The 25,148-nt window shown below is 41.2% G+C and overlaps 1 protein-coding gene across 1 annotated transcript; it reads right to left on the bottom strand.

Annotated features, from left to right (window-relative positions):
* Positions 1-7,074: 7,074 nt before the first annotated feature.
* jcad (junctional cadherin 5 associated) lies at positions 7,075-24,905 on the bottom strand. Its single transcript, XM_022769260.1, has 3 exons — positions 24,580-24,905; positions 18,415-22,331; positions 7,075-7,208 (listed from the first exon to the last, which is right to left on the bottom strand). The coding sequence occupies exons 1-3, from the start codon at positions 24,903-24,905 to the stop codon at positions 7,075-7,077; spliced, it is 4,377 nt and encodes a 1,458-aa protein (XP_022624981.1).
* Positions 24,906-25,148: the final 243 nt, after the last annotated feature.

The raw sequence follows: 25,148 nt of genomic DNA, 5'->3' as shown, positions 1-25,148 counted from the left end.
GAAACGAGGCTGAGTTACAAAGTTTGGCCGGAGCTTTAGATCCAAATCCTAAGAGAGAAAAAAATGGGAACCAATAAATAACTTAAATTACAATTATAAGAAATTAGTATTAGTAGTCATAAGTATCTCTGTGCTGACATTGGGAGTGTTGGAACTTGCCAAAGCAAAATGTACATTTCTGGGTACCTGTAGCATTTGGAAGAACAATAGATCTACATAATAAAAGGATTCATATTATGTTCTTCATCCATTCATTTTGATCAGAACACCGGGACACAGGGACGTACTGGTGTGTGATTTGATTCCCACTAAGGCTGCCAATCCAATGTACAGGCTGGTGAAACTGCACAATGTCCAACAAACAACAGGTGTTTGACAGACTAGAACAGACTTCAGCTCATTCACAACTCTAATAACAAGACACCACTCTTGAAAGATGATTTACAAAATCTTTCATGATCCCTAGGAAGTACAGTTCCTACAAAACCGAACTATCAAAGTCATTTTTAATAAATATTATTAATGCACTGCATCCACAGTCGCCAGATCATCATGTTTTGTAATTTAATGTTTAATGTTATTGAACTTTTTCACATTTTACTACTCCTATGGCAAATTATTAGAAAAAAGACAAAATGCTGATTAGTATAAACGGTTTATATGCAACTGAAAAGTAAATTAAGAGAAGTTGCTTTTCTTCTCTCAGTGTAAACACCAACAGTGTGCCGTTCAGTTCTGACAGGAAATTTCTAACCTCGCTATGAGTCACTTGTCAAAAAAAAGTTACTCAGAAAGTTCACATCCAGTTCCCAGCTGATAGTCGACCCTCTAACTCTCTTGTTGTAACGCTGTTGTAACGCTGTATTCCAGTATAGGAGGCGGATCATGTTACTGCTCCAGACACCTTCAGAACCCCTCTGACTTATTTTAGCCACCAAAGACTGTGTGGCAATAGAGTGGGGAACTTTTGGCAGGAGAGAAAGTATGGATGTGGAAAGGTGCGGTGTGTGACACAAAGTCCCAAAGCTCACTTGGAACTTCAAGTTCAAGGGCTCTCAGTGACTTGTGAAGTGACCTGATGAAATTCATGTTTTGATGTTTTGACCTCAGAAAGGAGACATGTCAGAATTAGACATCAGAGAGGCCAGAAGTCTGGGCTGGAGGTCGTCATTTTATAACTGCTGCTGTATGGATGTGATTCTTCATCACATGTTTGTCCTATGGATGTGAAGAACTGACCCCAAAGGAAATATGGCAATCTATTTTCATACCCACAATCGATAAATGGCATAAACTGTAAAGTATTATTTTCAAAGCCTGTGGGACTCTTGTGGAGGCGTGTGTCCATTTATCTGCCTGTTTATCTGTATGTCTGTGACTTCACTAGTCTGCTTGCTCCGATGGAAAGCCCCCTGTGCAGAACTCAGTCTGGCTTTCCTTGGAGACGTCTGCAGGCTGTCAACAAAACAAGCAGCACAAGGCTCAAGGCTGGCAGTGCCAGAGAGCAGCTTAGGCTGCCGATGGTCCCAAAGTGAGCGTTGTGAGGAGAGGGATTTTCTATAAATATTCAGAGGTGTAAAATAGACTGCCTGAGTGAACCGGGCCCTTGCTTGCACACAATCTGTGTGGAAAGGTTGCTGGTGGAACATGACCAGCCATCTTCCACGTCGGCAGGCAATGATAGAGCTTGTGATGTCTGTCAAGGGCATTTCATGTGAAGAGGCAGCAGGAAAGAGCATAAGAGGCACAACACAGCAGCACCCATCTGTTGGAAATAAAGCACCAAAGGAGTGTAGTAAAAATGCATTCATTTGAAGCAGCCTGTATGCTAACATCCATGCTCAGAGTAATAGATATATTTAAACCCTCTGTACCTGCTCATAAAATTGCAAATTCATTAATTTCATTAGACAGGGATGATCAGAATGAGAAATTCTAACACTCGCCATGAATCCTTGTTTTAACCACAAACAGTAAGGAAACAAAGTAAGGAGTCGACCAGGAAACTTCACAGCCTCCTTGTTCATCTCGCCAAGCTGAATCCCCTTGCCTACTGTATTACTGACACCCACCAAACTCTGTCATTTAACTCAGTAAGGAGCTAAATTGCATTAGCCATGTCCCCCGATGAAGCAACAGAATTAAGGAAATTCAATTGGGTTAAGTTATGCTATAGCCAGTTCAAGCCTTCATCTTGTACAGGCCTTACCTTGGCCACAGGGCTGCACATGGTTCACATGGTAACTAGAGATCCATGGGTTTCGAAACATGTTTGAGGAGGTGTACAGCAAAATGCCTTGCTGCTAGACTCCCCTCCGGTCAAAGCGGCGGACAGCAGGAGTGGCAGCGGTGGAGGTGCAGGCTGCTAACCGGCAAGCAGACAGGCAGGGATGAAGGTGGTGATATGACCACACACACACACGGACAAGCACACAGCCACAGCAGAGTGACTGCCCTGGCTACATAGCAAGCTCCAGCCTACACAGACGGGCTGTCATACAGAATGTGTGTGTCAGTGTGCATCTCAGTGTGTGTGTGTGTGTGTGAGAGAGAGAGAGAGAGAGAGAGAGAGAGAGAGAGAGAGAGAGAGAGAGAGAGAGAGAGAGAGAGAGAGAGAGAGAGAGAGAGAGAGAGAGAGAGAGAGAGAGAGAGAGAGAGAGAGAGAGAGAGAGAGAGACAGCGCAGCAGGGTGCTAAAGCAGCTCAGAGCCCTAATCAGATTACAGGCAGAAATTAGCCTTGATGATAAAAACTCTGGAACAGGATTGGAGGAGGGTGTCAGCAGGACTCCAGGGGGTGGTATGGGGTCTGGAGCTACTGGAAGTCAGATGGTGTCCTTAAAGCACACATCAGGCAGGCTTCAGCTAAGATGGCTGGGTGTCATCAAACTCCCAAAAACTGCAGCCAAAACTGCATTATTATTAATATTATTATGAGTTGTCAGATAGTTTGGCTGTGAAATCTTCCTCATTCTGTTTTGAAATACAGTTGGACCAGGTCGTAAAATTCACTGTACTGCTGGAAATATGATTCCTTATGGTTGTAAGGCTTTTACTGACAGCCTTGCCTTGATGCCAGTTCAACCAGTAAAAAACACTTTATTATGCTGTCACATTGCAATGTAGTAGGACAGTATTAATAATCAATTTCCTGCCATATTCTAATCTTTTCTCATTAACAGCAGCACCACTAGCTTTTTTTTTTTTTTTTTTAATTTCTACTGAGACTTTAGGTTTGTAAACAAACCTGTTTGACAGGGTTGTAGTTTATTCCAGTTTCTTTCCGTCCTCATGTTGTCCCTTTCTGTCTCGCTGTCTTCTTCTATCTTCTCATGCAGGTGAGACGATTCAAATGTGCTCTGACTCTGCTTCTGCCAAAAGCTGGCCTGCGCTCAGAAGTGCACACATAATTACACAGAGTGGGTGCAGGTTAAATCTAATCTAAGAAACGACAAAACCCACTTGTGTAAGTCGTCACATCAGGGAATGTGAGACGAGTATTAAAGTCAGAGAAGAACCCAGACTGTCACATGATTAATCACCTTCCTTCAGTTCCTAACTGCTCTATAACTAGCTCATAACTAGCATCTGACCCGTTTGGTGAAATATATAAAAACCTAAATCACTGCTAAGAAGAAGGTGATAGAAAACTGCCTACCTGGCTTTTACTGTTGATTATAGCTAATCAATTAATCACTCCAAGTCTTCTTCAGTTCATATCCCTTTGGAGTCTTCGACTGTAACATGGGGACTGACAACTAGAGCTCCTGCTGCCAAAAATGAAAAGAATTCCTTAAATCACAAAGACAATGCAAGCCAAAAGATGTACAGAGATGTAGCCTGCTCTACTGTTAATGACAGTCTGAATGATAAAAGGTAAAGTGCACGCGTACACTTACACTGACATGTCACAAAACAAACAAGAAGACGCACTTGAGTCCAGAATGTAAGAGGATGAGCAAAGTATTTGGGATAATATTTCATTTAGCTCATTATTTATATCATACAAGTACAATGCATGGAGATGCAAGGCTTGCAGGCATTTTGTAGTAATACACAGGGATAAAGCAGTATTTTGTGATTCGTAGACATTAAATAGATCGGTAAACAATGGTAATGTGGTACTCTGCTATTGCTCTAACTATTTTTATGATCAGTGTAACACAAGTTTACCGAAGTAAAACATTCACAATTAGTGTGGCCCCTTGGAATAAAATAAGATCTACAGTACATGATGAACAGGTGAGGGAACTCTATTCCAATCGAAAACCTATCTGAACTTCACTGGAGAGATAACTTGGTAATAAAAACCGTTAATAAAAGTTATTTTGCTCTTGTACACAGTTTTGGACTCTCTTAGTCTTACTTGCTTGCACACTCACACACCTCCTCTGTGTGATGCTTTTTCTCACCCTTTCACACACAAACTCCCCCGCCCACCTTCACTAGTCTGCCTACGATCCCTGTAGACGCCCCTAATAAGGCAACATGTGTTGTGAGTGGCTGCCTCAGGGAGAGGTCACCCTGTCAGCCAGCCGGCCCGTGTTTACCACAGGATCGTCTCCGCGACTGCTCGCTGCTCTGCCTTGTTTTCTTCCCCACTCCTTCTCCCTTTCCTTCACCAGATTTGTCATCCTTGCCATCCATCTCACTCTCTCTCCTGTGGCCCTCCCCACTCATTCCTATCAACTCCCTCTCATTCCTCATCTCCCTTTCTCTCTTCTCCTCTCTTTCTTGCATTTCTTATGTTCATTATGTTCAGATCCCTATCCTTCTATATTTGATTCTTCACCTGTGTCTGTCCATTTCACACTCTATCTCTATGTTTACCTCTCCTTCCAGTGCCAACTAACACGCCAACATCCACAGCAACAAACATGATATGTTCTTCCGTCACTCACTGGCTGTCTCATCAGTTGCATATAAATTTGCAATTTCAAAACAGGCCACATGTCACCCATAAGGCTTTTCTTAGTAGTAAACTACACTGGCTTAAGAACTAATATTTAAAGCCTTCCAAATAACTAAACTGAGGTGGGCTGGGAATATAATTCAGGCTTTTTCATCCTCATAGGAAAGAGAGAAAGGAAAAATGTTAATAAAACTAAAGACACTGTGAGAACATATAATCACTATTTTTGATTGATAAAATATTACTAGTTTAGCCATCACATTTAGAAGTGCTGCCAAAAGTTTATCTGTACATAGATCATATATTTAATTTAAGGCCTGCAGCCTGTTTATTAGTTTCCACAATTATCACTCACCCACTCAGCTGGGTCAGTCTCTCTGTCAAATGAAGAACTGCTTTCTGATCCTGACATGTTACCATCAACAAATGAGTGTATAAGACTACTTTCTCTGACTTTAATTGGCTCTTGAGTTGTTGGGTCAAAGACAGATAGAGATGTGAAACTCAGTTCAACAATTTCCTTGCGCTGCAGAGGATTCAATAAAACTCAACACCCAGGACATCATGTAAACACCACGAGGCGAGGCCTCAACAAACCCCCGGGTGACTCAACATCAAAGCATCTCTCAGCAAATCAGACTTTAAGCTGTGAAGCTCAGCAGCACGCTGGTTTAGGGTGTAAGGATGAAGTTATCCTGTGGAGGACAATACCATATGATCCTATGTTTCAGTCCGTCTTTATACAGCCTGAGCTTTACTGACTTCAGGTCTTTATGTGATGTAAATTATGACTGACTGGAGTTGAGCCACAGACTTCTGTTTTAGCCTTGCAAGCTAAAGCCATGGTTTTAACTCACAGAAACTCCAAAGCAATGGCCATCCTTAGTGCTGAAAATGTTAGCCACTTGCCAAACAGTATGTTTATCTCAGCTGTTTCACAAACAATATTTTTTATGCTAATATCTATTTGGGGAGAGATTCATAAAATACTGTGTTTGCTGGATGAAGGAAGTTTCTGTCGTGACTGTTTTTTGACCAGTTATTCAAACTAAACTTACAATCACAAAATGAACCACAGTAAGCCAGTAAGACCTGCTATACCGTACACATTTTGTTGTGTTGCAGTCATTTGAGCAGTACAAAACTAAATGGTAAACATAAAGTATAATGTTGAATCTCTGAAATGCACAGTCCAAACCAAGAGAGACTTTAGATGTGTTTTGGTCTGTACCGAACTCAGTCTTCACACAACCTTGACAAATTATACATTTGAAAGCTCTAAGTCTCCTGGTTCTCCTGTTGCAGTGATCCTCATATCACTGCAACAGCTGTTTCAGAATTGGTTCAAAAGTATTTTCCACATACTACTACATGTCTTGTATTTCTTTTATGCCAAAAAAAAATGGGTGAGGCAAAAAAAAAAAAAAAAAGAAGTATGTCTTTACTCTCTGACTCTTTGGTTGTACAACTTTGAGTAACCTTTCAAAGGAGACTGGGGTAACCTTTTGAGTACATTACTGTTGCACAAAAATGCGTGTCTGGCAACAGGTTCCATGTTATCATTAGTAGAACAGACTGTATTTGAGAGTGCATGATGAGGAAAATCCCGGGCCCAACAGTTTTTTTTCGAGAACTTCTCTGACCACACCGTAGATATTTTGGACATTTTTGAAAATGAAGGCTTTACTGTAACTGACACCCTTACCCACAGTGACTTCAAATCAATGAGTTAATGAGAGCGTTTGGAACGGACACATGACCAGAAGGTAATGTAAAGACTGGTTGTGTTGGGAATCAAACTTTTATCTACCTCCCTCTCACACGACCTGTTTACAGGTGCTTGTACATGTGAAAGCTGTATGTAGTAATCTTTTCTCCTTCATTATCATAATTACTATTATTAATCATTATTAATTTAGAGACTTCTCCCCACTTTAAGTAGAGGCAGACACTGCAGTCCAAGCAAGCCTGCCTTTATTAGGAGAAACTTTCTCTGTTTAGGTTAGCTTGCACAAATGCACTAATGTACACTGAGACACGGACACACATGCACGAATATCAACATTTACACACACATGCAGAAAAAGTAAATGCTCCAAACTACTGCTCACACACGCAAAAGCAGGGGTCAAGTGAGAGCCTGAGGCAGCAGAGCCTTAAACATTTACTCTGGCATTCCCTCTTTATATCCAGATCTGCGTTCCTCTATGCTGCCCTGCATCAACTCTGCCTGACACTCGGCACAGAAATCTGCCTGCTCTGCTCTTATATGGATATCGATGAGCACGCAGCCCGGTGCTGAGGAGAGACACTTAAAAAGTTCTGCAACACTTAGGCAGAGCAGGAGAGAGGGAGGGAATAGCAAAGAGAGACAGAGACAGAGTGAGAGACAGAGCGAAGGAGGAGGAAGATGAGGATCTCAAGCCAGAAATGGTTACTTGAGGATTTGGCTGTCCTTTCTTAAAGGTACATCATCCAGGAACATCTTCGCATTATGTAACATGATGAGGTAACTAAGACCAGACTAAACAGTCAAATCAATTTGACACAATATGTAGTTAATCTTGAGTAGTATATCTCACTATTATTGTAGGGATCATTTCTCATTTCTCTACTTACTACAACCACTAATGGGAATACTGCAAAAACAATCTTCATGGACAAAACAAATGTGAACTTTAGAGGTCAATTATTCATCATTAATCACTTAGTGAGTGTTGTGAAATCCACACTTGTTTATTTCCCTGCTGTAAAACTGCAAAATGCAAAAACATACCTGAAATATATTTATCATAAGTTAGTAATTATGAACATCCTAAAGCAAAAGACCAATTAGTGAGCATGTCAGTAGTGCATATCATCAGTGGTTCATGTCATATATACATTGCGAACAGCAATCATACATTCAGAAAGAGAAGCATGTTAGCAGGCCAGCGGGAGCTTGTGGACAGCTCTCTGCCATCTGACAGACTATGTGCTGATGGTAACAGTAGACACTGGGGACAAACAGAGATGGTGCTGAGCACAAGCTCCAGGGATAACTTGCATGAACACAGGGGAGGGTCCGTGAGCTGGAGTCACTTTGGTCATAAATGTTTCTCCTTTGAACAGGAGCAAGAGTATGATGAAAGGATGTAAAAGATGTTTATCACTTCCAAGAGCTGGGGTTGTTGTTCAAATTCCTTGCTAGGGGAAACATCAACAAGCCAATTTGCTGTTCTGAGAACTGAATCTTTGCCAGTTCATTCACAAGAAATTCTTACAGCTTCGACAATCTGAAACTACAATCTCCAAGACTGCTAGAACTTCTATCCTGCAAACATCAACAAGTTACTGTATATTTAATCATTTCCTATAGTAAAAAAGAACAAGTACCTGCACTAAGAGTGCAACAAACCTGAAACTACTTTGTATAAAAGCTTTTTGTTGTGCAACCACAAAGACATAGCAAGGCATGTATGTATTTCTGCATATATATTTTAACCATATTTCAATCAAGAGCATTGGTCTTGAACAAATGAATTTATGCATCATGGCTGCGTGATAATGCATGCAAGTCCGTAGTCCCATACTGTATGTAGATGAATAGAATCCAGTGGCAGTCAACAGAGAGTGGAGAGTCAACAAAGGGGCCAGTAAACCTGTCTGTGCGTTTTGATGGACGCAGCAGGTGCAGAGCACCAAGCAACTGCCACGCACACACTCTCTCTCTCTCTCTCTCACACACACACCCACACACACACACACACACACACACTATAAAAACATAACTGTGGAGACATGACGCCTGTTCAGTGTTAGAACAACACACCAGCCCACCTCATAGCCGATAGATCAGCTGCACACACATACCACCATACAGCCATAATCTGGAGCTTGGAATGCTAATACCCATGTGGTTACTTGAGACAGCTCAAAGCAACAAGAGGGGGCTCAGTTGGGACACTACATTCAGTCCTCCAGGGGAGAAAAAATTAAACCAGACACCATTTAAGTACAGCTGAGTTCCAGTGTTTGCACCAATGTTTGCCTCCTCTACAGGGTAGTTTAGGCAAAGATGATAATGAGTGACAATGAATGACTTCCCTGATCTTAAAGACACTTAAGAGGGTACAATGTTTAAACTGCCAAACTTTAAAATCCCCCAGGTGACTGATGTAGGAGAAAACACTTCTGCAGCAACAGGGCTGAATCAAATTCATTCAGGCATTTGCAAATAAAGTGATTCTGATTTTGTCTCTGTGAACAAAAGTAATGGCGATGGGCGATGGGTTTGATCTATGTCGGGTGATTTACAAAATTCACCTGTTCACTTTTACATCAGAATTTAGAAGAAAAAAAAGAACAAACAAAACAACATTAAGCTTATTTATATTTAACATCAATGGCAGAATTCCTTTCCTTTTATTGATTGCACCCAAAGCCAGGTCTACAAAATCAGTCGAGAGGAAACTTGTGGGCTATTGAATCCCTTATTATCTTATTTCTCCAACTGATGCTGGATAGGAAGTTATATCACATTTTTCATCTTTAAGACCTTGGGAAACTGTTGTAGCATAAAAAATGTAACAAGCTGCAATAATGGCCAAACAATCTCTTAGTTGAGCATAAACTTGAGAATGTATGCTTTGCAACTCACCACAGAATCATGTCATCAATAATCAATTGTCATATTCATCATAAAAGAACTATCTACTCACTTGCCAGTCTAATATATATCATGGCACAAATGATTACTTACAATGCTTTAGCTCCAATATTGCAGGACTGAGAGAAATGCTTCACAGGGAAAGTCCATTTATCCTTACAGTAGAGTTCAGGGATATGAAACCGCCAAACAAATGGCCTCACTAGTTCCTTATTCAGAGCAAAGCAGGTGCTGAGGAGGCAGGGGGTGCAGGTGTGCGCAGGTAAACCCAACAAAAGATCCAAAGTCATCCACCATGAAGCAGGTCCAACCTCAGCAGCCGACAAATATAGCCTGGTGCTTTCCCAGTAGCTCTGCTGCAGCACACCAAATAAATCAGTCCAGGAGCAGCCACGAAAAATAAGAAAGAGAGGAAGGGAGAGGGAGAGAGAACGAGAGGGAGTAGGGTATGCAGGAGAGGAGTGAAGGAGAGGGACGGGGACTGAGGTGAAACTAAAAAAAAAATACACAAGGGGGTGCTGCAACAGGCTGATGCTCGTACAGTAAGTAGTTCTTCAAACTATTCCAAAAGTCAAGACTGCGGTTCCTAAAATGTCCATTCTTGTGACCCAGGTTTGGGACCCTTGTCTGATAGAGTTTAGACTGACAGTGAGAGGCGACACAACACTGCTTCCAAAGGGTTTGGGGAGTGCAGGCCAAAACCGGCGTGGTAACCTCATCCCACAGCAACCATGTATGGGCTGAAGAGAGCAGCCTCGATAGAGGGGCATCTGCCATAAATAGCCAGGAAGCGTCAGGCTCCCAGTGCAGGGGGATCGAATCAGCTGTTAAAACTACAATCCAGCAGCGTGGTGTGATCTAGGCTCTGCAAGGGCTCCTATATGACAACACTGGAGTCTTATGGAACAGAGCGGGACCAAATTTAATTTAAAACCTTTAGTAAGGAAGCATGGGTCCTCAACACATTAGTGTTATATTTGTTATATCTACATTAATATCAGCCAAATGGTAGGATACATTTAAATTTGTGTTTCAGCACTTTTATAAACATCACAGGGCATGGTTTTAAAGGCCACAAGTGACAGGTGTTTCTGTGAATCTAAAATTAAAGACAAAGAGTGGAGCCTCTATCTACAGTATCACCACTTATGATTTAACGCATTATGACCATGATCCTTGCCAAAGTACTTACTAGAAGACAGCTGTGATTTGCAGGATCAGGATTTCCTCTGCACTGTTCATATCGAGGGCGTTCACCTACACAAACACAAATGCAAGGCAAAGTATAAATATTTATGAAAAGTTATGCAACTTTTGTTTTAATCTCCAAAAATGGTAAAGTGAGGGCAATGTGCAAACAAACTTTATTTGCCACTGCAACAATGAATTCAACAAAATCCTAACCCAAACTAAACAAACTGAACACGAATGGAATTTCTTTTAACGGGAAATTGGCAGCATGTTCCAAAATCTGAGCGGCTGTCATTTAAAGTTCTAAAGTTTGGAGTTGTACAACAACAATGACATTGTAGCCAGAGTAAAAATCTGATGTTTATACGATGAGGTGTCAGTTCTGACACATTGCAGGTTCCATGTGATTATATCCAGATGGGCAAGTGCAACCTACCAAAATATGTTCGGGTGACAAGATATATCCTATATATGTGTTAGAATAAACAGGTCAAACTATTTACTGTGCTCAGGTCGTCTGGAGAACGAGAAGGAGCAGGGACAGTTTAGGGTGTTGGTGCTTATTTGTTTATTTGTTGCTTGTCTCCATCTTGTGGACTTAACCTGCTACAGCAGGACATTCAGTCCCAGAATCCACCACACAACAAATCATTTAATCTTACTTTACTATAAATGTATCAATCAATAAAATCTCAATTAATCATAACACAGACAAGGAACTAAGCTAACATACTTTACTGATTTAACATGAGGATGAGTCTTGTTTTTTTACTTTCATGATAAAGATGATTTATTTATTTGAGTTTATTTACTTTTATGTTCTTCATTTTAATTTCTTAAATATCTAATTACTAATGTCATTATGTTTCACTGTTTTGTTTTTCAGTGTTTTATGCTATTATTATACACATTATCATATTCATATACAAAACTGTATATTCATGTCTATGCCACGTTCATGAAAAACTATCAGTTACTTTATTAATAAATCACATTTGTTTCAATTGTGTTTACAGTATTTTTATTTTTATGCTATGCCTACCTCTGTTTCCTGCAGCCAAAATCTGCCCATCACAGGATCTTTACAGTTTCACCTTCTCTGTCAGTTTCGGGGTGTGGTACAGTCGAGAATGCTGTCTATGTGTAAGGAGTGGAGGGGAAGGATTACAACTGTCACTGTGACATTAATGGAGTTACTTATTCCCCAAGCAGCAGGGGCGAGCATGCTTGACAGGTGTACAGTAATGATAGATATGTAGTTTACTTACCGGGGTCTGGCTCGGAGACTGAGGCAACTGTGATGGAGGGACAGCTGGAGGGATGGATGGCAGTGAGGTCCCAAGAACAGTGGCATGCTGTTTCATTTTGAAAAGACAACACAACCACAGTAAAACTAGACATTTAGAAAATACAGTTAATAGATTTCCTCATATATGATGAGATGATTATAACTACAACGTTCTATAATCAATAGTCAGTAATATGACAGACATTAGTGCAAATGACATAGTAACTGTAGTATTTGCCAGTGATAAAGAAAGTACTGGTAAGGAATATTGTACTACACTGGAAGAATATTCCATTACAATCCTGTATTGAAAATGTCACTAATGTTTGTAAGTATAATCAAGAAAATGTACTTGTACTTGTACTTGTACATGGAGAAGACGTTCAACTAATGTCAAGCTTAAGAAATGGTATGATCCACTTTAGGGGTGTCTGAAATTATTACTATTACTATTATTCCAAGCATGAATATACAAATTATATTGCAATATTTAAAATTACAGGTAAGAAGGATATATAAATGTTTCAATTCCCCAAACTGTTTTTTTTTTTTGTTTTTAACTATTTTAGGGGGGGTCTAAGTCTTATCAGAAGGGTCAGACTCCCCCACTCCCCCAATAATTCGAACCCTGATTATATCCTGCATTTCGTGCTATACCTGAGGAAGACGGTTCTCAACGGTTACAAACTGCAATGTCGAAGGCTAACGTTAGCATGAACATGCAAAAATCCTACTTTACTTTTCTTATCAAGGCAAAGCTAAACTTTTCATGGTCAAGACTAACCTAAACTTTAAAAGGAAACATACTCTGAATTATGTCATGGTAAGAGCGCAACATACCATAAGAGAGCATTCGATAGAAAATTACTTTACGTCCAGAAATTATTGTCTTACCGTTCACGTTAGCTAGAGTAACTTAACTAGCTAACTCTGAGGTGTGACACTTTGGTTTGTATGTGAAATATAACTCACCCTTTAAAGTTTTAAAAAATGCGTACAGTTCTTTATCCATGAGGCAAAGCTGGTAGACTGGCAGCACTTCTTATATTTAAAATAACTGGATGCTATAAGCTACTACACCTGGGGCTGACAGAATGATTCTGGCCAGCAAGTGTCGTCAGATGAAAACACATGTATAAAAAGAAAAAAGCTTAATAAATATACATTTTATCTTTGATATTAAGCTATTCAAAAATAAATCAAATTAGTTATTAGAATTTCCTTTCCAAGTAGTAAACCGTATTTCTTTAAAAGCAGCATTGATTAGCTATTATTGTCAAAATGTCCTCAACGTGAAATCAACTGTGGCCTAGGTGTGTTTACAATTACATTATGTAGTATGATATATGAATAGTTTATATAGAATTGAAGAACATTAGTCACATTTGTGTTCCTAAAAATTACATGACCAACATTAACTGTTGTCAATTGACTTAACAAAAAATGAATTAATATTTGTTTTCCTACTCCACTTGCCGCTTAGGCTTTATCTAGGTACAGGTCACGTTAATAGATTAATTAATAATATTACTAAGAGCTACTGTGATATAAAGCTGGGAAGTAATGAAAAATGTTTTATAAATTCATGTAATTAATAATTAATTTTCTGCTGATTTTCCTTCACTCTCTGACCAGTATGTCATTTAATTAATACATTTTTAATCATTTTAATTTATTTATTTTAATAATTTTGTGTGGTATTAAAAAAGTCTTTAAAGTCGTAAATGCAATTTGATGCTGTTTGAATATTTTCACTGTCGCTGACAGATGCTGAATGTACATTATATGACAACCTATAATGATATCTCTCCATACAACCCATCCTCCTTCTCTGTCTTAGAGCAAAGCATTGGGGGAAAAGTGAAGAGAGCATAGAGTAAATAAGTAACACATAAGAGGATGCACTAATCAGACTTCATTCTCCTTTTATAAAAAAAAAAAGATGGAACACAGAGGAATTTGAGCAGCGTCTGAAGATGGATGCCCTCCAAGCTTCAGAGAGCATGCTGGGAGGTTTTTACAAGGTTCAGCTCAAGTATTGTCTTTGCCAACGCTTTAATCCAGCAAGTGGAGCTCAGTGTGACAGTCTGGCAGGGTAATTGGGCTGAAATTGCCAGTACACAAGTCTACATGTGTGAAAACACACACATTCATTCTTTTTCTGTTGCCTTAATATTACTGCAAGAATAGAAGGCATTTTTTGGAAAATGAAATATTTATGCCTTAAAAGATATGACAAATTGAGAGTGAGAGAGACAGAGTGTTTTTGCTTAACTTAATTAACCACTATTTATGTTTCTATTGCTTCCTTGTGTCCTTCCCATGTTAGACAGAGGAAGCTGTGTATTTCTAAAATATAAGTTCATAAGTATATTCATGTAGATGCCCCTTTTAAGCAATTGATCACAAACACAACTTTCATGCAAAGAGTTTATTTATGAATCAGACTGCAGTATCATACAACAGTAGCACAATCATATGACTATGGATTATGCTCATATTTATAGATACAAAGATAAAGGCATGTGTTAAAGAAAAAAATGAATGAGTTCTCTTTTGATTTACTCTAAAAATAGCTTTTAAATACTTGGCATAGTTTTGTAAATGAAATTATGAAACATAATGTTTTGCCCACTGGTTTTACTATTGGAGTACCAAATGCAAATATACTTTATGAAAAACTTTTTTTTTTCCTCCTCTCACTTGCATTTCATGCAAGGAAGAAAAAAAGATGTCAGTGAGTACAAAAAGCACTTAAATCTCATATGAAAATAGAAAATATTACAAGTGTGCATAATTACTTCATGTTGCACATAACCTGCAGTACAAAAATTCAAATGACACTATGTTCAAGTGTACCTGACATGCCAATTATTGGGGGGCATATGTACTGAAATAGCCATTTAAATGTTATTAGGGGCAGTTTACACACAAGACAGAGGCAAGGCCTTTCAGTCTTCAAAATGAATTGAAAATGAGATATTAGTATTTATGGGCGTGTCAGCTTGTCCTCCCTGTGACGCTGACTATGGGCATGTCTGGAAACACTGAATCTCATCCTGTACTTTTTTAGAATTATGCTTTTTGTATTATTTGAAGTTCACAGTTTTGATTCAATGTTCCTACAGATAAACAGCATGAAGAGCAGAAACTATCCACAATGCTACTGTACCTCTCCAGCCAGAGGGATGGCAGAACAGTAAGTTGTAAAAACCTAAGGTATGAAACAGTGCTTAGTACGTTAATATTTGGCATTGCCTGGAGTATAATGTAATGCACACGTAATAAGGCGACATGATTATTCCAAATTTACAAGAAATGTTTGAAATACTAAGACAAAGTTCTGAGTTGATAAAATGCTACAACTGTAAAATGCTACATAACAATTAAGTGAAACTTGATGAATGATTTAACAGTGATGGATTCCTACAGATCTGTCGTTGATACATTATACCAATGCAACATTGCTGTTGTGGAAAAACCATGTAACTGCAAATTTGTTTTTATCAACAAGATAGAATATTTTTTAATCATTATTTAGAGTTTGAATTATGTTTTTAAATTTATCAAAACCCCTGTATTTAAAAAACAACAACTTTTTTTTCATGTTTTGCAAATACGTGGTTTTTAGCCAATAATAGCATACCGCATTGTATCCTTTAGTGCAATAAGTGTTAGTGACAGCAGAGCAAGTTACACAAAATGAACATGCTGTGGAATGAAAGAAAGGAAGAAAGAAAGGAGGGAATTAGGTGGAGGAGAGAAAGAAGAAGTAATAAGGGTGGAAGGAAGGGGAAAAAAAAATGACCAATTTTTATTTCTAAACATGTTTTGAAGAAACAACAACAGAACAATACATGATTTGAATTGGAAGACATACAAAGACAAAAATAAGACACAGGTCACATCTGACCACCAACAAAGGGGGGGGAGCTGAGATGAATTTATGTATCGAATATCACAAGGAGCATCCAACATTGACTCTGTTAGCGTATGAAAAAGCACTATCAAATAGGAAATCATGGCACAATCAAAAAGTTTCCCTCACGTCAACACTTGCGCTGATGAACCCTACCGCTCACTGAAACCGAATTGTGTGATCAAGGCACACCGCAGGGTCATCCCTTCCATTATCACTCTTAAATTTTAAAGCACTAGAAAATTATGTATACTCTCAATATGATACTATACAGACATATGATAATTTCAGCTTGATATAAGTGTGGAGAAATAAAATTTCATGGTTGAATAAAAAATATCTCTTAAAATATTTAAAATATACTTTATTTTGTACATTATGCAAACTCATTAACAATTTGATGATAAAAAAAATAAATATTCCGTGAAATGTTGTCTCTTTGCGATACAGATGTATGAACATAGATATATATCATGAAGTAAAGCACCCACCCCCTGTTAAACACCCATATACCCTGACACGATTCCATATCCCTGTAATATAATTTGAATGACACGTTCACATTAAAAACTCCTGACCATGGTTCCTACACATAGCTCCACTACACCACTGAGCTGTTTGTACAACAATATTGCTCTACAGATCTTTTTTTTGTTAATTTTTCCTATATCCATCTTTAATGTTTATCAAAGTTGCTGACCACCATTTCAACTCAATCTGTGCCTTTATTGCTTCCTGAAGTTACATGGAAATGGGAGCTATACATCAGATTAATCAGGCGACTCACCAAAGACTTCACCTGATCCAACCAGGAAATACACTTCTGGTTAAAGAAGGCAACTCTCCCTCTCCAACGTAGAACCAATGTGTCGTATAATAGGTCACTGATCTATCATGTCATGTGGTATAGAGTCACTCTTCACTGAAGAGCTCTATGGGTTATGGTTGCAGAGTGTACAAAAGCAATGAGACAGGGCACAATGTCATTGAATTTTAAAAAAAGAAAGGCTGATTTATCTCATCTGAAAATCAAAACAGTTCTTGAGCCAGAGACAGTGATGTCCAGTTCTAAAACAGCTGTTGCCTTACCACAACAATCAGATGCGCAGTTTATTTTGGTTGAGTTTAAATGGAACAGAATAGGTTTGTGACAATAACCCTTCTATGTCTACATTAGGTTAAACATAAACGCTTACATTCATATCCTTAATGGCTCTCCCGTAAACAAACAGATTCGTTCAGTATGCAAAAAATGTCTCGACTGTATTCACTATGGACATTTTAGAAGTTCTATTATGCGCGACAGAATTGCATAATGTCTGCCAATGAGAAAAGCATAGGGAGGATAGAATAGAAAGGACAAGCCGCTACAAGAAGACTAACTAGTAAAAACCCTATAAGAGAATGGGCTTGGGGATGGAGGACATATGGGGTAGTGGGAAGATAGTTTGGGAAGGTTGGGGAGGGATTTGGGGTGGAAGTTGCCCCTCAAGTTAAAGGGGCACCTCCCTTTGGCAGTGGAACAGCACTCTTAGAAGTCAACGCAGCGCCGAGGGTGAGGGTGTACACAATGCTCTTGTCGGACAAGAAGGCCATTTCAGTGTCAAGATGAGATGAAGGCATTCTAGTAGGCAGCCAGGTCACAGTGTTGGAGCTAAAAACCTCAGATGGAGATGATGGTCGTAGTCTTTCTACAATGTCTCCACTCGGCTGGGATCATGGGGTTCTGAGATATAAAGAAGAAAATTATTCATTTGATTTCATTTGTAAGGCCAGTAAAAAAAAAGTTGTTTGTTTTATTGAAGTTGTTCAGGACGGTGGAAGACTTGCACTATCTTTGGACACTGACACCATCTTGTGGACATGTCTTTAACAGCAAGGCCCATTGACAGTTTCTTCAATTTTGATAACTTACAACCAACAAAGATAAGTAAACAATACATTTTTAACATTTTATGCACACTTGCGTTCCCTTCCTTACACAAGACTGTAACTTTTCTTCTAAATTTGGATTTTTAAGATTGGTAGGGAAAATGCCTGTAACATAAAGGAAAAAAACTAACTCATAACACAGTTTGATGTCTCATTTACAGAAAAGCGGAAGCACAGTCTTGGTCAAATTGACCCATTGACTTTGTTTTCTAAATAGCCATGTACTTAACATTTCCTATCAATACCATTAGTCATTGATGGTTTAGTCAAGAGTCATTTTGAAGCAGGCATTATAAATCTGTGGATTGACAGTGAAATTGTATGATCCCCTGAATAAATATCTTAAATAATTGTATTCTTTTGGATTTGGTAGTCTTCTGAATCTGTGTGGAACCACAGGTGAAATATTTTACTTTCAATGTTGCCCTGAATGTTTTTTGTAAACCCGTACAAACAGTCCTCCAAACTTGACCAACTAACATTTTTCTACAAGGATCCCTTATTTTCTCTAATTTTCTTGTCTTACCTGAGAGAGATGACTCCTCCTCATTTTGTAACATTGTCTCCTCGGAGACTTGCTGAGAATGGGTGACTTCTTGATCATTCTCTGTGTGTCTTTGAGGAGCAGGGTGGGTCTCCTCCAGTTGTTCGTCCTTGCCCTCCCCCTCCCCCTCCCCCTCCCCCTCCCCCTCTGCCTCCCCTTCCCCAGAGTCAGTACTCCTGATGCTGAGGCGCCTCATACGATACATGACATCCACCTCTCTCATCCGCGCCAGGCGCTCAACTGCCACCCGACCTGGAGAAACAGCCAGCTTGTTCTGCAACACTTCGATTCGGTTGGGTGGGCCCCTGCTCCTCCTCTCCCCCTCCAAGCTAAGAGACAGCCTGCGGTCTAGGTTCGGGGGAACTGAAAGTGGCAGTCTATCTGGGGGAAATTCCGGTAACCCTGGGTGGTCTCGCCCTAGATGAGTCCGTAGACTAAGTCTATGCTCTGGAACAGCAAATGGCTTCTTCTCTTGCTCCTGCTTGTCATCATGCATTGTATTGTCTTGTCCCTCACACTCACTTTTCACTTCAGCTGACTGTTTGTCCACACTGCCTTCAGATGTTTCTCCTTTAATTGATTCCTTCTCTCCTACTTCAACTTCCTTAGTTACTGTTTCACTAACTCTCTGTTCCTTTGTGACTTGGGGGTCTGCAGGCACATCATTTGCTAATACTGTGGATGCGCTGACCTCTGTAGCTCCATTCGCTGGTATGCTCTCAGCAGAATTAACTGCACACAAATTGTCCAAGTTTTCTGCCTGAGCATTGTCTATTTTTTCACCCTCTCCCATATTTTCCTGTCTCAATGACTGCTGCTCCCTTGTTTCAGCACACAGGTCAGACCCTGACCGATTTAAACTTGAGTCATTTGGCTCTTCTGTTTTTGTATCTTCTGCTGGACTTTCTAAGGCAGCACATTGTGGTGGACTGCCATTTTGATTGGCTGAGCTGTCCGAGCTGTTCTCCTCATGAAGTGGAGGCAATGGGCCCTGTCTCATCTGATTCTCAAGCTCTCTTTTACAAATAGGGCACTCCTCCTCTGATTCAGCACTGAGATCTTGAAGAGGCTCTGCGTCATTAGGTTTGGAATTGCCTGTGGACGCTTTATTGCCATCCGTTGGGTCTCTAGACTGACGCAAAGCCTGGCATATGTCCTCATAATCTGGAGGACTAGTGAGTGTCGAGGCATCCTGCATGGGCTGTCGATCTGCCCACGGCACCTCAGCTGCTGTGGTGTGCATTGTTGGACTGAAGTCACAAAGTGGTGTCTCGATAGGCTCATCTGGCAGGTCTAGTTTTACTGTCCTGCCATCATTGCTCCTTCTGCGCGAAAGATGCGCAACAACCCTGTATTCTCTGAAGCCTGTCTCCCGAGGTGGGACAGGGAGTTCCTCCCTAAGCTGCTTGCTGAAGGTTACCGACTTTGTTGCAGGCCTGGAGAAGGCGCTCTTGACTTCCCTGTATTCTGGGTCAACAGACCAGCTTACTGCACTGCGCCTAAGGCTGCTGGGCTTGTTGAGAGGTTCTGATGTCAAGCGGATTTTGATACGCTCAGGGATTTGTACAGAACCATTTGGGACTTTATTGCTGGCAGTGCCTAGCTCCAAGATATCTTTGTATGCCTCGTTGAGGTCCTCTATGCACTTGTCAACACTGGGCTGTTTGCTGCTCTGCTGCTGTTGTTGATCTTGGACTTCTTTTTTGATGGTCTCCAGCTCTTTGACAGCATCCCATGGTCGCTGGCTGGCCGGTTTGAGTAGGAACTGTTCAAATGCCTCCTGCCCACTGTTTGCTGCTGGTTTGGTCTCCTCCACATTTCCTGAGGATGGTACTGCTGGCTGCTGAGCTGTGCTCTTGTTCAGCTGGTTGGAGAAGGTGGCTGTCAGGGAGAAGGCGCTGTTGCTTGACAGTTTCAGGCTCTTCACTCCCTTTATAGGAAAACTGAAGGCAGTGGCCACTGCACCGCTGCTGTCAGGAGGGACTTCAGTGCCGGGAGGGACAGGTTCTTGTTGTGCTTCCTTGTTTTCAGGGGCAGGTTTTCGGGCCTCTGGGCTAGTTTGTGTCTCCTGGTCTCGATACTGGTTTGAAGGCCAGGATCCTGACAGTTTCAGCTCCTTGTAATGGTTTATCTTAGGGGGTCTACAGGGTACTTTTTTAAACATTTTGCTGCTTGCTCTACTGCTTGTTTTGCTGCTTGCTATGCTACCAGTTAGTGCTTGCAGCTCGGCTTCAGCTGAAGATGTGCTTTGGAGACTTTGGTTTGTTAAGTGGCCAGTTTTATTGTCACTTGGACTGTCTGCTGGGTCTGGTGACTTCTCATTGTTGTTATTCTGATCACGGATTGTCCCAGTGAGCTGTGGAGTAACAGGGACAGACACCAAACAAAAAATTGTCTCACTAAGTCTCTTTTTTAGATTCTTGGATTTGTCTTTCTCTGGTGGATCAGGTTGTTCCACCTTTTTTACTTCTGTCACAGTTTCAGAGACACCCTGGTCAGCCGGCTTGCATGGGGGAGGTGGTGGTTTACCCAGAATAGATGACGGAAAAAACTGACTACGGTTTTGTTCAGGAGCTACACTGTCACTTTTTTTGTTTATTCCCCTGTTGCCCCATCGATTACTGCTGTCGTTGTCAATGAGAGCTGTTTTGCGGCCGTCAGTATTGAGAGCTGGCCCCTGTTGGGGAGGAAAGGCACTATCATGTGTAGATTGTCCTAAAATCTTAGCAGATGGAATCTCTTTGTTGATGTTACGGATCTTGTCTGAGTCAGTGAGAGAATTTCCACCAGGCCCTCCTGAGATTTGCTTCACTCTTGGGTCTTCAGTGGGTAATTGACGGGCATGACCTGGTTGTTCTTCGTGTCCAGAATGCACCTGTTTTCGATAGGACGCACCACGTTCTCCATAATGCTCCAGCCATGAACCACCTGCGTGTCTGGAAAGCCACCTTCCAGGATCTGAGCTGTGCATCTGCAGAGCCTCCGCCCTCCATCTTAGGCTTGCCATTTCATTGCGGTTGAATGAAACTGCCCTTGGGGGTGGGGCTCTTTTATAAGACGGGGGTGGGATGTAGCCAGGGGGCTCCATTCCAGAGATGGCAGAGTGTTGTGCGAAATAGTCTTGTCTCAGCTCCCCACCCCTTGGATAATAGACAGACCTGTCTTTTTGTTTGGCACCCTGGTCTATAGCAAGCATCTCTGCACTACCCCTAGTCTGCTGGTGAATCTCATATGACGGAGGCTTTAAAGGCCTGCTGAACCTGGGCTTTGGTAAAAGTGCAACATGGCTGCTTGGCCCAGCATTCCTACCCCAACGCTCCCTGCCAACAGCACCACTATAGATATACCTACTATAAGGCCCAGAGAAGACAGTGCTGTTTATCCTCTGTTGTCTATCAGGTAGGCTAGGCCTGGATGGAATGAGCTCTCTGCCGTCAATTCCATCAGGTGACAAAACTCTAGGGAGCGACTGAGACTTTGCTTTAGTTCTAGGGTGAAAAAAACCCTCAGGTGTCCTCAAGCGATACTGGTCCTGAGCCCACCTTTCCCCGTCCCCATCCGAAAGCTGCCTTCCCAGGCCCACAGCAGGCCTCCACTCCTCTGTACCGAGGCTCTGGCACTTCCTCTCCCCAGTCACCCTTAGCTGACCAGGAGCTGCATCTGGGTCCCTTAGCCAGGAAATGTCCTCCCATAGCTGCTGCGCTCGCCTCTCTGCCCTGTGTTCCTCTGCTGCGATCAGGGCCTGTGGCCTCCATGCACCAGCAGAGGCCCTCAGCTCCCTGCCATCAGCATAGTCGAGGAGGATGCTGAAGTCCTGGCCTCGCCTCCGCCAGTAGGAAACATCCCTTTCGTCATGGCTCAGTGGCTCTGAATAAGTCAAACTAGGAACATCATAGAACCTACAATGACAGAAAAAATTCAGTGTTAAGAAGACAGCCACAGTTTTACAGACAGAGAGTGAAGTGGACTTTGAATCTAGTTTGACACTTGCAAACACATATAAGTGTTGTAATTGCAAGATGAGTGACACTGGGCTTAGATACAGACAAACACAAAAGCATCTGATAGCCAGTATTATTTTATGTGATTAACAATTTGATAGTATTCCATAGTTTAAAAGAAACATGAAAAAGAACCCTTTCTTAGAAGTAGTATTTGATACATTTACACTTTAATCTGCAATTAACAGACTGTCCAAAAATAAAACAAGATGAATCAAAATTCTGAGTAGTACCTCGGGTTATATGATAATAAAATAAAGCAACACCATCCTTTTGAGGTTTAATAATTGTTAACTGTTAAAAGTGACATGTCCATGCCAGTCTCAAGCATGTGTTTTGGCTTTGGCAGTATTGGCCTTCCAATGCAACTTAATCAAGGAGAGCGAGCACATATGAGACAGAAGTGCTTGAGTCAGCAGCTCCCAAGTCCCTTAAAGACACCATGAAATTGTGATGCTACTGCAATATGATCTGCATATTAAATTGTGCTGACCTTATCTTAGTAGCTGGTCATCTGGACAGCGACTGTGGCTCTTAAAAAAAATCTGAAAAAAACATCCCATAACCTGATCTGGTACGAAAGCAGTACCTCTTTCTCTCTGCCTCCTCCCCACATAACTCAATTAGTAAGATCAAACTGTACCCTTTTAGGAAATACAGAATACAGCCTTTATAGCAATTCTGCCCCACTATGTCACAGTAAAACATGAAGGAGAAAATCAGAAGAAGTGGGCCTTTCTGATTGTTGCTAGGGTGAATATGTAATATCACAAGCATTCCTATAATTTTAAAAACGCTTGATGAAACTAACACAAAATGGCAACTGTGTGACGAGTGACTGTTGGCAGGTTCAAAACAGTGGTTCCACAGTAGTGTGATAAAGCGGTGCCGCCTGGAGATAATTTTAGTTACGGTTCCATATTTACCTCTTAGGTGCAGGATATGGCTGTAATGCATGTTGCACTGCCAAAACAATTATCTTAGAACAAGCATACTTAATCATAACAGATTAAGTCTAAAAATCAGAGCTTCACTTCTTTGTGTTAAAGAGGGTCATTTTGTTAAATTACACTGTAATTTTAATTTTCTAATTTCCTCAAGCAGTGTTGGTAATTTTCTGGCTGTGGTGGAGGAGAACTGCTGAATGATACAGAGGAAGCAATGCGAAATCCATGAATATCCCCAGGTCATCAGTCACATCCAAGCGTGTTTGACAGTCACGGCACCCTGATGACAGTCAGTTATAATGGAACAAGGGAGTGTGGATTTGAAATCCTTGTTGAAATTCAAATATAACCATCAGATCCTCTAAATAAAATAAATCAATAATTGTATTTTCTCAGGGTCGTTTATTCATATTTATTATAGAGCCATGATTTGCAGTTAGCAGTTCAATAAAAAAGCAAGTTAAAAATCTAACCATAAAAATATATCATCAATACATATTATAGTGCATTCATCTATAGTTTGTAAAATATCAAGTCTTATAAATAATAAAAGAGAAGTCAAAAAATGAATGAATTGCAATTCCCCTTTTTAAGAGCTCCATCTCATATCTGCACTGCACTAAATCACTGTTAGTCACTGTACTCATTCATTTAAGCAGCAAAGTCAATGGATCATCCTCAGCAGCATATGCTGCTGTATGGCTGAGGGGAGCCACGCTGTGCACACTTGCCCAGCAACATGCTTACATCACAGAGCACGTGCTGGGCGTGATTCAGTGTGCCAGTGTTTACAGTGGAGTGATTACGCGCCTGTCTTGAGGCATGTTCAGTTCTCTTCAGTTTGTTCACTGTCTAGTGCTGCTGTTTACATCTGCCTGCCTCGTGGAGGCTGTGGAGACGATACCAGTGCTTGGGTGGGCTCCATAGAGACACAAGCCACCTCTCTGTGCAGGCATGTAAACAACTCAAACGAGTGCAAAGGCACCTTTCATAATTCCTTATATCTATATGTCAGTGGTGCTGCTGCAGCCACAGTGTTCTGCAGCTCTGGAAGGAGGGGAAAGGGAAGAGGAGGGAAAAAAAACCCTGCGCAGTGCAGACTCAGTTTTGCATGCAATACCAAAGGGCCCCAGTGAGAAGGGGGGGGGGGAAGGTAAAGGGTGTGGGGGGTTGCAAAAGAGAGGGAAAAAAACACTCACCCACTATCTGTGGCGAGAGAATCACCCAAGGGCTGAGCGTCACCTAGGATACCAATGCCGGCTTCTTTTCTCCTTTGGTTCCTTTCCCCACTCTCGTTGTCTGTGGCGGGGTAGCCCTTCACCAGTGCCTGCCTGCTGCCGTAGATGCCTGTGATAGATGCCCCCCGGTCCGCCTCATACCCGTTCAGTGTCCCCCGGCCAGCCCTGTTGTCCACAAGTTCACGCTGGCAATCAGCAGGGCGCTTGTCATAAGGCGTGGCAGACGGAGGGCCGCTCTTGGGCAATTTATATCCATGCGAAATGAGAAGGTCCTCCACACTGTACATGGTGGTGTCTCTCTCACTTCTGGGCAGGAGGGCAAAGGTGGGTGTGTTGCCTTATGCGCAGTGCTGCTGGTGGAAGCTGGAGCTCGTTTGCTCAGCAGAGGCCATCACTAAGGAGAGGACAGGGGAGTGAAGAGGTAACATGGGAACAGATTAATTCTGCATGCACCTAAATTGCGGATGTGACATTCCTAACACACCAGCTGACGCCAGAAAACAGATGTTTGCATTACCTTTAAAGATGTG

The sequence above is a fragment of the Seriola dumerili genome, unplaced genomic scaffold (genome assembly GCF_002260705.1).
Source record: "Seriola dumerili isolate Sdu_G_001 unplaced genomic scaffold, Sdu_1.0 BDQW01002429.1, whole genome shotgun sequence".
NCBI classification, from domain to species: Eukaryota; Metazoa; Chordata; class Actinopteri; order Carangiformes; family Carangidae; genus Seriola; species Seriola dumerili.
This window is presented reverse-complemented; position numbering and strand designations above follow the sequence as displayed.